Source organism: Ischnura elegans, chromosome 10 (genome assembly GCF_921293095.1).
Source record: "Ischnura elegans chromosome 10, ioIscEleg1.1, whole genome shotgun sequence".
Lineage (NCBI taxonomy): Eukaryota > Metazoa > Arthropoda > Insecta > Odonata > Coenagrionidae > Ischnura > Ischnura elegans.
The window spans coordinates 74,539,780-74,556,395 of NC_060255.1; the positions used below are offsets into that span (position 1 = coordinate 74,539,780).

General features: G+C 37.7%; 1 protein-coding gene across 1 annotated transcript in view; it reads left to right on the top strand.

The window, feature by feature from the left end:
• Positions 1 to 16,616, top strand: part of LOC124166457 (DDB1- and CUL4-associated factor 1) — a 64,723-nt gene that overhangs the window by 16,221 nt on the left and 31,886 nt on the right. Inside the window, exons 8-15 of the mRNA XM_046543987.1 lie at positions 720 to 887; positions 1,385 to 1,518; positions 5,002 to 5,140; positions 6,447 to 6,740; positions 9,152 to 9,318; positions 11,644 to 11,866; positions 12,528 to 12,755; positions 14,061 to 14,264. Coding sequence (XP_046399943.1) covers positions 720 to 887; positions 1,385 to 1,518; positions 5,002 to 5,140; positions 6,447 to 6,740; positions 9,152 to 9,318; positions 11,644 to 11,866; positions 12,528 to 12,755; positions 14,061 to 14,264 — 1,557 coding nt within the window. The remainder of the gene's footprint in view (positions 1 to 719; positions 888 to 1,384; positions 1,519 to 5,001; positions 5,141 to 6,446; positions 6,741 to 9,151; positions 9,319 to 11,643; positions 11,867 to 12,527; positions 12,756 to 14,060; positions 14,265 to 16,616) is intronic.

Below are 16,616 nucleotides of genomic sequence, written 5' to 3' on the forward strand. Positions count from 1 at the left end.
CAGGCTTTGAATATTCTTGAAATCCAGGAAAATCTCTTAAGATTGAAATGAAATATCTTTATGGGGTTAATTTGAGTCACATTGTAGAGCACAGGGCATTTATTCTTCTACTTTTGTTGCTAAAGGTTGACTGCCGCTAACACTCACTAGCCAGAATAAGGGAGTACAACAATTGGTGTCCACAGCTTTTGGGAGCAGCTGCCTATTGAGCTTTGTCACGTGAGCTTTTCGCGGCCATTGCAGGTCGTATCATCAGGTGATGAATGGCTTCATGATGGAATCATTCATCGCATGATGATGCGACCTGCAATAGCCGCAAAAGCTCGTGTGACAAAGCTCTGTATGCAGCTGCTCCTGAAAGCCGTTGACACCAATGAATTCTCTCTGCAAAAGCGTACATTTCAAGGAGTACAACAATCATAGTCATAGTCACTGATTTCTTTGCTGGAGTTGGTGACAGCTAATAATAATCTGAATAAACATCATAAGTGGTAGATCAATCAAGATTTTCTTGGTAGTTTTTACATCGGTTTCAGTTCCATGTTTGGTTTAGTGATTAATTCATTGAAAATCTCATTGTCATATAGTTTTACATGGTTCCTTTTTGTTTCCTTTTAGTAACTGGTGTTGTCTTGGCATTTATTATTCAATTTTTATTGTTAATTTGTAATGAAATTTTATATGTAATGCATAATTTTTTATGTCCAATTTGTTTTCAGTTTCTCAGTCATGTTTTTGAGCACAATGCGTTGGAGTTGATCCTGAAATACACAAATGTAAGGGAAACTAAAGATGCTCGCCTGGCATTTGAAGCCCTGAAGTATCTGGCTGCTCTACTTTGTCATAAGAAGTTTTCAATAGAGTTTATTAACATGCAGGGTCTTCAGGTACGTAATTAAATTTTTTATGCCAATTAATCTTTCATTATTTTATGCTCATTTCTTCAATTATTTAGTATTAAATTTTGTTTAGCATATGAATGTGTAATAATCGCAATGGAAGCATATACTTGAGTTGCTGTTCATGTGTTGTTGCCCTTAATGAATTTATCATTTAATATCACAGAATGGGGTTGGGAATCCGTTTTGATGAGGCAGTGAGCCTTGCTTTTATCACTTGAGTTCAAAACTTCCACTGAAAATAATCCTCATTGCTCTTTAGTATCGAAAAATTTCTTTATCACTCACAAACTTCACCCACTGTAAATTGTGAGGCTAATCATTGTAGCCATTGTGAACTAATGCAACAAATCAGAATGAAGAAAAGAGCATTGAATGTACATTTTCACTGATTATGAACGTGTGCCGATAGACCTACATTTTAAGGATTATGTCCTAGGTCTTTTTTCCCACATGATGCATATTAAAATTCTTTTCAAATACAGAGGCTACTCGAAGTTCCTAGACCAAGCGTGTCTGCTACTGGTGTATCTATGTGCCTGTACTACTTGGCATATTGTGAAGATGCCATAGAGAGGGTTTGCCTTCTACCTAGGCATATAGTTGCTGATCTAGTCAGGTAAGTCTCCTTTTTTTCTCTATCATAATGTTGCACTGGTTCCATTTATAATATCAGTCAATGGATGAGGAGATCACATTAGAAAACGTTGGAAAATTTGGTAAATATATCAAATTAGATAGGTCAATTGTTTTTCTACTAATGGCTAAAGAAATTTCTCTGAATTATTATTATGGAGTTCCATTTGTGAATCTTTTATATAAACACATTATAGGTGGGTCGTTTTGGTTTATTGGTTCTCATTTCCATAGGTTCTTGAACTTAAGACCAAAACAAAAGCCTTAAATAATATGTTTGTATATTTAGTCATCTTAGTTCTTTCTTGGAAAGTAGTTTTAAACAATTAGAAGACTGCATTCCTAAGTATGCAAGAAGTGTACCCTAATTTTTATTGTTCTTTGGCTTCCATAAGGGTGATGTGCTGGTTCAGATGATCCATGCCACCAACGTTTTGGAGGAAGTGTTAATCTCCATGTTCAGAGCTTTTTTCTGATGCTGGTCGGAGTGTCCGTCCTTCTCTACTTCTGCCCTGGTGTCAATCCAGAACTGAGCGATGCAGCCTTTTGCTTTCAGTTGAGATTGTGCTAAGCTAAATTGATTTCAATGGTGAAGCCTGAGAACTATTCACCTTTGTAATATGCTGGGAAAAAAAGTCTCTTCATACATAACTTATTTCTAAAAAATGATTCAAGGAAAAGGAAACCCTTGATAAAGAACCGGGACCAAGAGGTGATGCCTGCAACCAAATCAGAATTGTACGAGGGTCATTCAATAGGTCCTTAGAATTTCCGAGAGATTGCAGTCTTAATATCAAAAATTATTTTTTCCATAAAGTAGCACTCCTGACCAGTCAGCTGGTAGAGTTTCAGCTGTATTCATGCCATAGTTACATTGTTGCTACTGATTGTTGTGAACAACTTTCATTTGTTTAGAAAAATGGAAAAAAGTGAGTTTCCTGTGGCAATTAAACAATAGGGTAGTTTCCTTCATCAAAGAAAACTAAAGGCATTGATTGCGATTCGTTACCCACCATTAGTGTATTCATAATATACAAATTATTTGGTTTTAGAAATCTGAGTTTAGACGAATTGCAATGGTCAATTTTGACCGCATTCGAAAAAGGCCAGATTGGCACCCATGCGATGCCACTCCACTTGACGTCACAGGGACCTAGTTTCCATACGAGTAGATAGGAGTTATACATTGTCTGAGATTACCAATGCATGCATGAGGCATAGAGCTTAGGGAAACATGTCTTAATAATCACCTATTAAAACTGCCTATGGTCGGAAAGTTTCTTTCGTTTGATAAGATACTAATAATCCAAAATTAAGCCAAGGGCTACCAGCTAGCAGGGTACTCTGCTTCCTTCTAGCATCCTGCGTCATATCAGCGCTCAAAGCCTCGCCCCAAGGTCACCTCACTTTGTGGCAGCGGGAACCAGAATGACGTCACACAGGCTTTTCCCGGCATTCATACTTAGCCGTTGAGTTTTTGCGTGCTTGAAATTTTTCACTTTTGATTTAATCGAGAAAAATAGATATCGTCATTTAAAAATCTAAAAGTGTGAAATGCGTACTCCAGGAGTAATAATCTTTCGATTTAGGCAGTAAAAAAATAAAAGGAAACCACCATATTGTTTTTAAAAGGGTTAATGTGGAAAGAAATCAAAGTAAAGCTGTGTGAAGATCATGTCACATCTTTTCTTTTGCTTGCAACTACATATTTACAATAGGGTGGTTTCCTATTATTTTTTTACTGTCTAAATCGAAAGATTATTACTCCTGGAGTACGTATTTCACGCTTTTAGATTTTTAAATGACGATATCTATTTTTCGCGATTAAATGAAAAGTGAAACTTTTAAAGAGAGCGAAAACACGACGCGTAAGTATGAATGCCGGGAAATCTCTCCGTACGACGTATTTCTGGTTCCAGCTGCCGCCCTGTGAGGTGACCTTGAGGCCAGGCTTAGCGCTGATACGACGCAGACTGCTGGCGGGTAGCTGAGCACCCGGCTGGCTGGTAGCGCTTGGCTTAAATAAGGGTTATTAATACCTTATCAAACGAAGAAAACTTTCCAACCTTAGCCAGTTTTAATAGGTGATTATTAAGACATGTTTCCCTGAGCTATGTGCCTCATGCATGCATTGGTAACCTCAGACGATGTCTAGCTCCTATCTTCTCCTATAGAAACTAGGTCCCTGTGACGTCACGTGGAGTGGCATCGCATGGGCGCCTATCTGGCCCTTTTCAAATGAGGATAAAAATGGACCATTGCCATTCGTCTAAACCGGCATTTCTAGAACGAAATAATTTGTATATTATGAATACACTAATGGTGGGTAACGAATTGCAATCAATGCCTTTCGTTTTCTTTGATGAAGGAAACTACCCTATTGGGTAAATGAATTTAAACGTGGCCGTAGATCCAAAAAATGAACATTGTTCTGTGCACCCTATGGAAGTGTGTACCCCTGAAATGATTGACGGAATCCACGCTCTGGTTATAAGTGACAGACTAATCAACGTGCACAATATGGTTGAGTCCCCCGGCATATTGCAATGCACAATGCCCTAAGTTTCCACGAAAAAGTGGGTGTGAAAAAAACTCGGCAATATGGCTGCTGCATTTGCTTGCAGTGGAGAATAAATTAAATGAAAGAAATCTTGTGGTCAACTACGAGGCTGTTTTGGTGCCTTTCCTCCACAATCCTGAGGATTTTCCACGTCAACACATAGCTGTTGATAAAATATGGATTCATCACTACCCTACAGAGACAAAAACAGTCGAAAAAATGGAATTCTGAAGGTGAACAGGCTCCAAAGGCAGCAAAGATGGTGTAATGGGGAGGTCAGGTCACGGCAACGACATTTTGGGATGCATGCGGAATAATCTACATCGATTACTTAAAAAAAAGAAAAGCAATAACAGGGGAGTATAATGCCTCGTTATTGACCAGTTGTTGGTTGAAATTAAGAAAAGCATCCTCATTTGAAAGAGAAAAAAGTTACTTCTTCGACAAGACAATGTGCAGTTACACACCTGCGCTGTTGTATTGGCCAAAATTATAGAGTTATTGTTCCAATTGTTACATAACTTTCCATATGCACAAGATTTGACCCCCAATGACTTTTCTCATTTTCCAACTTCAATAAATAGCTTGGTGGAGAAAGGTTTATGTCTAAGGAGTAGGTCATAGCCCAAAATAATGCCTATTTTGAGGAGATCCCAAAATTCTATTTTTTGGATGGCTTAAAATGCTTGGGAAAATGCCAATAAAATTTATAGAGCTGAAAGAAGACAGTGTTGAAAAATGTAAAAAAATTAACCCAAAAATAAATTGTTTTTCTACCTTTTTCTATTAACTTATTGAACGACCCTCGTAGCTGAGAAGACAGTGGATTGGGCTCTACCCTTAAATCAATCAATTCTTTATTTACTTGCTTGTGATTCTATAGTTGATTATTTTTTATATTCTCAGGTATTCTCTATGGCTTCTGGAGTGTTCCCATGACTCAGGTCGTTGCCATGCAACTATGTTCTTTGGTCTCTCATTCCAATTTCGGATAATCTTGGAAGAATTTGATGCCCAGGACGGGCTGAGAAAATTATACAATGTGGTTAGTATTGCTTGCATTTTCGTATTTGACTTTGGTAAATGTATTTTTTGTACCTCTTTTTGGGTTTAGATTTGAAATCAATTTTGATGAGAGTGCTGATTTTACGGAGATCAAAGTTGGAATTTTTTTATGTTTTAAGACACATTTGGCTTTCAAGTATGTTGTCAGCAAAGTAGTGCAGAGGCACAAATGAATACGTTATCATGGTGTTCTTACAGTGCCATATCAGATATCTTGTGTGCTGTGAAACCCTATTTGTATTTTTCCATGGACTTAAATGTTAAAGTTTGTGAAGGGAAAAGCAAAAAAAAATGGGTAATAAGAGAAGGATCAGCCTTCATTCAAAGTGACTTCCAGACAGATGGACACCTCTTTATTTTTATATGATGAATATTTAAAGCCATAAATATTCTTGGAACATTTAGCTTTCATCTTGTCTCACTTTCTTCTGCCATTTCTTGTTTAACCCTGCAATTTTCCATGTCAAAGATTCCTGTTTGTTGTGTTTTACCCCAAAAATCTTCCTATGAACTCTGCAGTCAGAAGGCTGACCTTAGAGAGTGAGAATAGCATATTCAGTGTACCTGACTGCAAATGTTAAATTCCGTCACTTGATGAACGTTGTTGGGTTTTGTGCATAATTCTGTGAGACAATCCATTTCTGTAACTTTTTTGCACATTCCTTGTTGTAGTTACTAAATAAATACTCTTTCTGCCTTGTTCCATTCTGAGGGTTGTTGTAAATGGCAGATAATTTAAAATATTGTTAAGTGTAATTATGTACTAACTAGAGAAATCATAGGCACTAAAGGGAAAAATGTGTATGAATGAATGCGATGGTGGTTGGCGTAACATGGTGAAACTCCTTCATGATGCACAAAGGCTTCATGATGCACAAAGGTTAAGAAAACACTTAGCTGTTTCACAAAATAAAATAAATTGCGACCGGTTTCGATACAGCGTATCATCATCTGGCCAGCCAGATGATGATACGCTGTATCGAAACCGGTCGCAATATATTTTATTTTGTGAAACAGCTAAGTGTTTTCTTAACCTTTGTGCATCGAAAAATGTGTAAATTTGAGGGAAGAGATATTGCTCTAGGCTGAAGAGGGAGGCTTTATTGTATCTAAACTTTTGAATTACATGGGTTTGATGTGACAAGGGATTTTAATGATTAGGTTCAAATAGGCTTTTAGGATTACTATGTCTATAATAAAAAGGCAACATTTTATTATCTTTTCTGTATTCATAATTCATATTACAATTGCAACACACCATGAACAATTGTTTTCCGTCATTTCAGGTAAGCACGTTACCAATCCTATCAATAGAAGAAGATGCTGCTTTGAATGAGGATGAGGAGTGTGCAGCCCGTCAGATAGTCCGTCATGTATGTATGGCCCTGAAGAGATACTTTGAGGCACACCTGGCCATAAGGGTGGAGCAGGTGAAGAGGGCAACTCTTAGGGATCAACCAATGAGCCCCCCTGGTGGTGGTTATGACCCAAACATCGGAGAATCACCTCCTGGGTCCCCTAACTTCTCATTGGTACCATCAAACTCCCTTCATTCACAGTCAGCATGGCCTCCATACAAGGTAATTAAATGGGTGTTTGGTGTTTAATTTGTACTTCTATGCTCCAGCTATTATAAAGTGGCCTTTAAAGCTCTGATCAAAAGTATGCTACCTTATACTTAAACACATTTTAAAGTTTTGAAGTTGGGTTGCATAACAGATACAGTGGAACTTGGTTAGTATGTTCCTCCTTAGTACGTTTTCCTCCTTAGTACGGCGATTTCTCTCAGTCCCGGTACCATCAGAACAAAATACAGGTAAAAGTATTTGGTTAGTACGTTTGAAAAAATTGCGCTTTCCTGGTTAGTACGCTCAATTGCTTGCCGTGACGCAACCCGCAATTCGTTGTCTAGTATCTTCTTAAGGGTCATAAACCTCCGAATTCATGATTTAATTTATTATTACTAGCCATTAACATTCTTGTATTAATTTAACATCTCTTTCTTCGACCGTGATTTATCCAAATGCATTTCTCAATTCTTATGACGTGATGAATAATAAAATGCGGCCATTTATCAGGAATGTCTGACTATGCAAAACTGCAGCCAATGAGAAGCCCCAATTTTCCCCACCCCGAGCTCCTCACCTTCTGTTGCCTCTGGAGTGCCCACTGCGCACTTATTTTGCGAGTGGGCAATTGTTGCTATTGCACGAGTTATCATGATGAAGAAATGAGTCTTATCCAATTCCAACTTTATCTAAAGCAGTACTGCACATACTCCATAAACTCGTCGTCAATGCTTCGGAGTACGTGCGTATTTGACTATAACTGCTGCGGGAGCAGGCGATGCTCTGGATCTCCACGCAAAGCTTAGCTTAAAATACTTGATCTCAGCACGAAAGCAGATGACATTATACAAATTTTTAAAGGAAATTTCAACAGTATAATACAAAATCGTCTTGTAATTACGTCGTAATCTTAAAATCTTGCGTGTTATTAATCGATATAACAATTGATATGGTTTTATTCGAGAAGCGATTGTGTACGGCTGTCGCTGTAATTTAAGGTTAATATAATTTTGTCCAATTTTTATGATGTTTAAAAACAACCAGTTGACATACTCAGGGTTGTTGTTATATTTTCCGAGAATGCTGTGAGAAAGAAGAAATGACTTAGCTTTACTTGTCCTCTTTCTATAAATATATATAGGATAAATCACGGGAGATAGACGCCGTTTTCAGGTAATTGTCTTCGGGAAATCCATGAAACATTGTGATTTTTATTCACATGGTATTTTTTCAATGTAGCGCTCATTTTCTTGATTTTAAAGGTGAAAAGAGTTCAGGAGAGCGATCCTACGAGAACTACCGTTAGTAGTTGTAATTATGACGACTTTTCCACAGATTGCAATTACCCCGACTGCTATTATTTACTTTCCTCGTTAGCATGTTTTCCTGGTTATTACGTTCATTTTTGTGGTCCCTTCAAAAACGTACTAAACAAGTTCCACTGTATAATTAGAGATGGGTCAAATAGCATTTTTCTCAAATTCGAATATTGAATATGAATACTTAATTTTTTCCTGAATACCTCACTCAAATAGCGAATACACTAGACTCTTGTTGTTACGAAGTTCACGGGACTGAAAAACTGGAGTTGCATACTAACGAAGTTCGTATGAATGTTTCTTTTAGGATTCGTCGAAAAAAAATAGTATATAATAAGCACGATTAAATTACGCAAAAATAGGTATATATAAACAGGCAAATTCATTTCAGTTCCTCAGCAGAAGGATGTGGCATGATGCAATCTAGGGTTGATAACTTCCCGAATACTGTAAGTCTGATATACAAACTAGATGTATTCCAAGACCTTGTTTCTAAGTTGATAAACCTGCAGTCCGGCCGCCGAGAGTTGTCCGGTGACAGGCAGAATGGTCTAGGTTGGGGTAGGGGGCAAGGTTGCCAGGTTGGAAAGGGAAACGCCTACAAAGGGTTCCGTGAAGAAAGGAGCTGGAAGGGACAATGAACGTGAAGGACCCAGAGGAAGAATCACTTGTTTTGGTGACTCAAAGAAAGGGCTTGTTTTGGTGGATCAGGCTTATTTCGATGCTTCTTATGCATTTGACAACTTAGTATGACTAGGCGAGGGTGTGAGGTGCGTTTGGGGGACAGCGATTGGCTGTAAACCGTGCTTACGTAGGGTTATCTGCCCCTCCTATTGTGCCATCATGGAACAACTCTCGCCAGCCAGACTATGCAAGAAATCGAAGAGTATGGTTATCCTGCAGAATGCAACTCTGCATCACACTTATGTGCTTACTCAGGATTGTAACGAACTGATCTAGCTGGATGTGCAATGCATCCGGGGTCGAACAGTTCCTAAATTCACACGTGATTCAATGATACTTTGTTCAGATTGTGCCCACAGTGACAGTTCCTTTATGCCACACACTTTATGCATTAGTGGTTGCAATTCATTATTTTCACAGGCTATGAAGTGGAGCAGTGAAGAGGTCCAAGCCAGAGTTACCACCTTGCTGGAGTTAATGCCAATGAGAGCTCACTGGGCCCCAGTTGAGGAGTTGCTACGTTTAGGAGGTGTTACACTCCTGCTGCAAATAATAGCTTTCACATATGAGTGGAATTACTCTGGAAGGCAAGTGAATAGATTTTATCCTATTATTTATGGAAGTGTAATTACTGTCAACTTCCAATTATCTGGGTTAATGATGGGGGAGGCAGCACGAGTAGTAAAAAAAAACATGGATAATCCAAAATTTCACTTGCATTTTCCATAATTTTCATATTATACTTAAGGCAAACAATATATTATTCTGATATAACTGACAAATTTAGGCTTAACTATTTGAAACCTTTCCATCATGTAAATTGAAAGAATGAACTTTCTTAGGTTGAAATATATTAGTGAACCTACCAAAATTTATTCTTTCAATTTCCATTATGTAGTGAATACTGTACATACGAAAATGATGCATTCCAAGATCTTGTTTGTGAATTGAAAAACCTGAGCAAGGCAATGAAGAGTTTAGTTATCCTGCATAATGCAACGCTGCAGTGAAATTGCCGTTAACTCACAATAGTGACTTATTTTATCAAGAGTTGTTTTCCTCTACTCGTCATCTTTTGCAGTATTGGAGCAGGGATCCAAGTAAACTTGGAGCTTTGTAAATGTTGACCAGATATGGTGTTGTGGTTGGATGGGCTCAGTCGCTGGTTGTGACTGGCACAGGTGTACTTTTAGTGTGCCTCTCTAATTTTCATTCCATTAGTGTACAGTGGAACCTCGTTAAAGCGAGTACAGGCTATAGCGAGACCCCCGCTATTACGAAGAATAGCAGATGTACCGTCAATTGACCCTATAATGAGCATCTTAAAAATATTCGTTTTAACGAGGCCCTTTTGGTGTTGGCTCTCGCCATAGCGAGGGTTTCACCATCGGAAAAACTTACATCAAGACTCCTTAATCTCTGTAATTGCTAGCGATCTGTTAGAAATGAAGTTAATGGAGTGCTCAGTCTCAGATTTATTAAGAAAATTTCTTAAGAAATTACTTAAGAAAAAGTCTTCTAAGGCAGGAACGTAATAGAACCTTCCACCATTTTCGACTGCAGAAACAAACGCAATACGTTATTTCACTTCACTGCCACTAAACGTACAGGAACAATCAACGTACCCCTATGGAAACATTTGAGGCTTTAAATAACCGCGATACAGTTTTATCAGTTAATTTTTGACTTTTCGGTGGTAAATACCAAAGTAATAGAATGATTACGTAAATGCACTAATTAAGTGCATAGAAAAATGGCTTCGTCAGTTGTGCATTGGCATAATGATTGACAAAGCAATGCTTTGCATGATTTTTATTCAGTGCGGCGCTTATAAATTGTTTGGATAGTTAATTGTTGTTTGAGTAAGGAAATTTATTGATGCAAAAAAACATCGCCTTTCATCTGGATTTATGCTTACGTTTATCGGATATAAATTTATCTGTCACCGCACCACTCCTGTTCCTGTATAACTGTTCGCAACAGATGTATTGGCTATTATTTGCTCCACCTCCGGTAAAGCGACAATTCGCTATAGCGAGTGTTTATTGGTGCACCGTGGGGTGTCATTTTATCGAGGTTGCACTGTACCTCATATTACTTCTTATCATCACCATTATCTGTGCTATTCTCCCATAGATAGATGGATATGAAGTCTGACCTCATTCTTAATGGTAAAATTTCATAATAAAGAAGCTTCCTTATGATTTTACATGTAAATTTTGTTGGAACCAGAGAAAACTTATTGTAATTATGAAATTTTGTTATATCCCTGTTTGGCCCTGTGGTATTTCTACTTTTTGAGCAGATTGCATTTTGTGCGAAAATACCTAAGAAAAAGAATCAATCGCCGTGACTGGTATCCTGGTCGAGGCAAATGATTTTTTTTCACTGTGGAATTTTCACACAATTTGTGCATTGTGGGTGATTCCATAAAGTTATCACCATGGCTAGTCCCGGTATACTCAAATTAAATTACATACATGTTGTACGTAACAACTGTTTCTTCGACAAAATATTTTTCTTGGTCCCACTTTTTGGCTGGTAAAATTTAGTGCATTGGAAAGTAAAGAAATGGCTGTGATGCTGCTGTACTTTGATAAAATATATTCTTTTTGATGTTAAAAAATTGCAATTTTTATCTCTCCTAAGACCTCAAATATGCAATTTTGTAGTTGCAAATATGCAACTATTGATGTTTGAATTTTTAACACTTACCATTCCAATTTTTCATCAATAATAAAAGTGCTCATCACAACCATCTTTTTCTCGTTAACTGGTATAATTTATGCATAATAAATCAAAACTTCATTAATAAGTATGAATTCCAGCAAAATTTTTAAATAATGTGTTAATTATTTTTGTTTTTTCTTCTCCTATGAATATCCATTCATGTGAGATAGTTTATTTTCTAGGGCTGAAACTGTTCGTTCAGCGTTGGATGTTCTGTCTGTATGCTGTGTGATGCCCAGAGTCCAGTCAGTTTTGTGCGAGAGGGTTGAGCTCCCTGAAGAAAGTGTAACCGTCGGGATGAACATAGTTCTTGGTGCTGCCGAGGGGGAAATCGTGGCCGACCCAGATGTCCAGAGAGCTGCTTTGAATGTCATCGCCAACTGTGTCTGTGCTCCCATCAATAGGGTAAATAAAGACTTCATTTGTTAACTGATTGGTCCAATGAAAAAAATGATCCTATGGGATTTTTAAAAATATAACATTTTTTCTGCATTCAAATACCAAACTTACTTCATTTTTGCCAAAATAATAGGGTAAATCAAGACTTTATTTTGTTAACTGAATGGTCCAATTAAAAAAAAATGATCTTATGGGATTTTAAAAAATATAACTTTTTTTCTGTATTCAAATACCAAATCTAGGTATTCCATTTTTGCCAAAATCAAAGTTTTCAATTTATCATTAGATTTTTCAAGTAATGATTTCTACCTCTTGAATTCTACTGTAAAATTTATGTAGTTGTTGCTGCATTCGTTATCTCAGTTGCATTTTAATTTTTTTGTGCTGGAACATAGAATCAGCAAGAATAGTGTTAAAAACAATAAATGATTGATCCGAGAATTGTGGAATCCAAGACCCACCATAATTTTGATAATTTCTATTTTTTTAAAATGCAGCCTCACTAAGGCTCACTTTGAAGATAGCATGCTCAGAGAATTAATTTAGGATCATTTTACAATTATTTTAGGGGGTTTGAACCTCTGGCTTCTGCCTTTAATTTGAGTGAAATGAATGTTATCCTATTGTGATCCTAATGAATGTCATTCTATTTCATTGATGTTTGCAGACCAGTGGAGTTATTGGGAGATATTCTGTCTCAGGATCGTCCAAGAAAAGAACATCAGCTCTTCGCAGCAGTGAAGAGTTAATAAACCGAGTTTGGGAATCTGTGAGGTCAAACAATGGGATAATGATCCTACTCCAGCTGATGACTGTAAAGACACCTATTACAGATGCTGATTCCATCCGTGCCCTTGCCTGCAGAGCACTTGCTGGTTTGGCTCGAAGTGAAACGGTTAGCTATTGTTTTGCCTTTCAGTGTGTACTTGGAAGTTAAATTTATCATATTTTAAATAAAATTGTATGATCACCACTATCAAGTGGTGTGTTTGCTGTAAAATTTTACGTGATTATGGCAAAGTGTTATATTATGACTTGGTTCAAAATCCTCATTATTTGAATAAGGCTCACAACCCTGAAAACTTTAAACTATGAAATTAGTGCATGAGAGAAGAGTGTTGGTGGTCATCACTTTCAGCCAACCAATCGACAATATTTACCTTTTGCACATTGTGTACCGGTCTGATAATTCAAAATAAACAAGATAATATATTTATAAATATCAATCCTGATTGTTGATGATAGTAGGAGATGTTGTGAATTATTGTCACATTCTGTTTATTTTGTACGTATGTGGGTGTCATTATTAGTAAAATAATTTCTGAAAATAATTATTTCAGGAATGCTATGAGAATGGTTTATTTGCCATTTTTTATTTTTGTTGATTGTGATTGAATTTGAAAATTAAAGGGACCCGTGATTTTCAATTTTTTGATCCATTGCCTGTCTCTCAAGCTATCGGTGGGAAAATCTCAATTACCACTTTTGTTTATAAACCCATTGTGTCACTGATTCTAGTCAAGCAGCTCACCACTTCTCCGCTATTTCTCAGTATTGTGCATCTGTCTCCTTTGGTTCATAGTCCATGAGACACTATTGAGCGAATCTTTCTGTCTAGGATCAGCTCTCTAAATGACTTCATGAGCCAGAACTTAAATTATGTCACTAGCACATGAAAAGTTGGTGATAACTTTTGCATTTTTAAATTAAAATGCACAAGTTGCCACAATTGTGAAAAGAAAAATTTAAGTTCTGAGAAAATGTCTGAATGAGGAACTCTTTTTTTCCTGCAGCTAATCTTTCCCATCCATCTACCAAATTATCTTATTGAATTGTGTTTTCAAATCTGAGTGAACAACCCCATCACTGAATAGTGTTTATTATTTTACGTAGAAGAAATATGAAAAAATAACTTATTTGAATTGAGTATGATTTCTTTAGTGAAGTTAATATATATATTGTGGTGTGAAAATTTGATAATGTGAATTTTACCATTTAGCTGTATTAATTGATCCATTTTCAGTCTTTCTCTCATTGCTTTGAGATAACATGTATCCACAGTGAAGAAAGTTGAGTATGAATGGAGATGATTGGGGGAAGTGATTCTGTTAGGATTTATCACAGTAAATTCCTTATGTATTGGAGGCTATATTATAAAAATAACACTGAAATCAATAAATATGTATTTATATCATTCCAGGTTAGGCAAATTGTCAGCAAATTGCCGATGTTCACTGGGGGACAGATCCAGACACTTCTTAGGGACCCAATTCTCCAGGATAAAAGGCAGGAACATGTGAAATTTCAGCGGCATGCCTTGGAGCTATTGGAAAGGGTATCTGGAAAAGTGAAGCCTAATGGATCTGACCCACATTTCGACGTCTCGTTGAATAATATTCACAGGGTAAGTGGTGTAAGATTTATTGCCAAACAGAGTGGAAATCGAGAATGAAATTCTTGCATCGCGGAAGTGCAATAAACTATGAATAGCCTTAACTTGCCAGAATGCCAAACATTCATAAGCTATTAATGTTCTAGAGTTTTCTTTAGATATTAATCCAATTGTGATGATGCAGTAAGCTCATACTTGTGTGGCGTAGTGGTTGAAATATCGCATAACCTCACTCACTCAGCGATTCAACCTTAAAGTTGGTTTGGGTGAGTTGGTTTAAACTAGAGATGTGCGAATAGTATCCGCGAATACTCGAATACCTCGAATAATAGAAAGTATTCGATATTCGAGATCTCGAATAGTTATGCTAAAGGTACCGTCTCGAATACCTCGAATACTTTGAATTTCGCGTCATACACTGTCGCTCCCACGTCGTTGGTAGTTGACTCGGAAAAATGAGAACTCTAGTCGTCTAGTGCATGCAGCGCCGTTTTAGGCAAGCTGACGAAATACATCAAATTCACGGGTTCGAGGGGTGAAAAGAGTTCGACGTGGGGAACCGAAATTGATCGGATGAAAAAAATCCGAAAATCCCAGGTGTCCCCTATCAGGAGAACCTCAGTTCCGTGGGATAGCAACATTGGCGCATTTCCCACGATCCGCTATCCCCATCCATTCAGCGTTCGCCCCACCCCCTCAGACGATTTCCTCTTCCCCGAAAACAAAAAAAAAGGTCCCGGCTCGTGCAGGGATCGTATTACGAAGACCTCAGCTTTGAAAAAAATATCAAGTTACCGGAAAATAATAGAATCGTGTTTCACCCTTCCCTCTTTCTCCCCACTGACCATTTTCCCGCATCCATCTTTTGATAAAATGAGAGGAGGTGTTTGCCATGTGTCCTTTGTGGCTAATAATGACAGGCACTTATTTTGAATCTTCCCCAGGAGATGAAACTACCATAGGGAGGAACTCAGTGCCGTGGGATAGTGACATTGGCGCATTTCCCACGATCTGCTATCCCCCTCCATTCAGCATTCGCCTCACCCACTCTTGAAGATTTCCTCTTCTCCGAAATCAAACAAAAGATCCCAGCTCGCGCAGGGATTGTATTACAAAAACTTTATCTTCAAAAAATATCAAGTTACACGAGAAAAATAAAAACGTGTCTCGCACCCACCCCCTTTTCTCACCCACTGACCTTTTTCTACCTACCTGCTTCGAATTTCCCCCTTTCTCGAGGTCAACTGCTGCATGAGTCATCTACTAGCCCGAAAGGTGTCTAACAATGACTTTCGGCAATTGTTATTACACCTTTATTGGATTGAAATATTAGTAATGTGCGCGTAATTTAAAAAAGAATAAGACCAAACACGACATATTTCTGACTTTATTTAAGCATTTTGCGCAGGAAAATAAATACCGGGAAGAAGAAGAAATACGACGGAGGCGTAATGCTCAAATAGGGTGGTTTCCTATTATTTTTTATTGCCTAAATCGAAATATTAATACTCCTGAAGTACGCATTTAACGCTTTTAGAGTTTTATAAGACGATATCTATTTTTCGCGATTAAATTAAAAGTGAAAATTTTCAAGCGCGCGAAAACGCGACGGGTAAGTATGAATGCCGGGAAAAACTCCGCGTGACGTCGTTCTGGTTCCCGCTGCCGCAAGTGAGGTGACCTTGGGGCGAGGCTCTGAGCGCTATTACGACGCAGGATGCTAGCAGGTAGCCGAGTACCATGCTAGCTGGTAGCGCTTGGCTTAAATAAGGATTATTAATACCTTATCAAACAGACTGTGTGATTATTAAGACATGTTTCCCTGAGCTCTGTGCCTCATGCATGCATTGGTAACCTCAGACGATGTAAAACTCCGATCCTCTCGTGTAGAAACTAGGTCCCTGTGATGTCACGTGGAGTGGCATCGCATAGGCGCCAATCTGGCCTTTTTCAAATGAGGTAAAATTGAACATTGTCATTAGTCTAAACCGGTATTTCTAGAACGAAATAATTTGTATATTATGAATACACTACTGGTGGGTAACGAATCACAATCAATACCTTTCGTTTTCTTTAATGAAGGAAACTACCCTATTGTTTACATAAAATTAAAATATTCCATTAATCAGCTAAATTCCTGTTTGAATCCTTTAAAGGCAATCACAATTACTCGCCAAAATCTTGGGTTTACTGCTGCATAGGCGACCTAGTCAAGCATTTTCACATTCATCGTTTAGTATTCGAGGTATTCAAAATTCGAGGTATTCGAATATTCGAGCAATGATTTAATGTTCGAATTCGATATTCGAATTCGAGAAATCTACTATTCGACCCATCCCTAGTTTAAACCCTGACTTAGCCCCG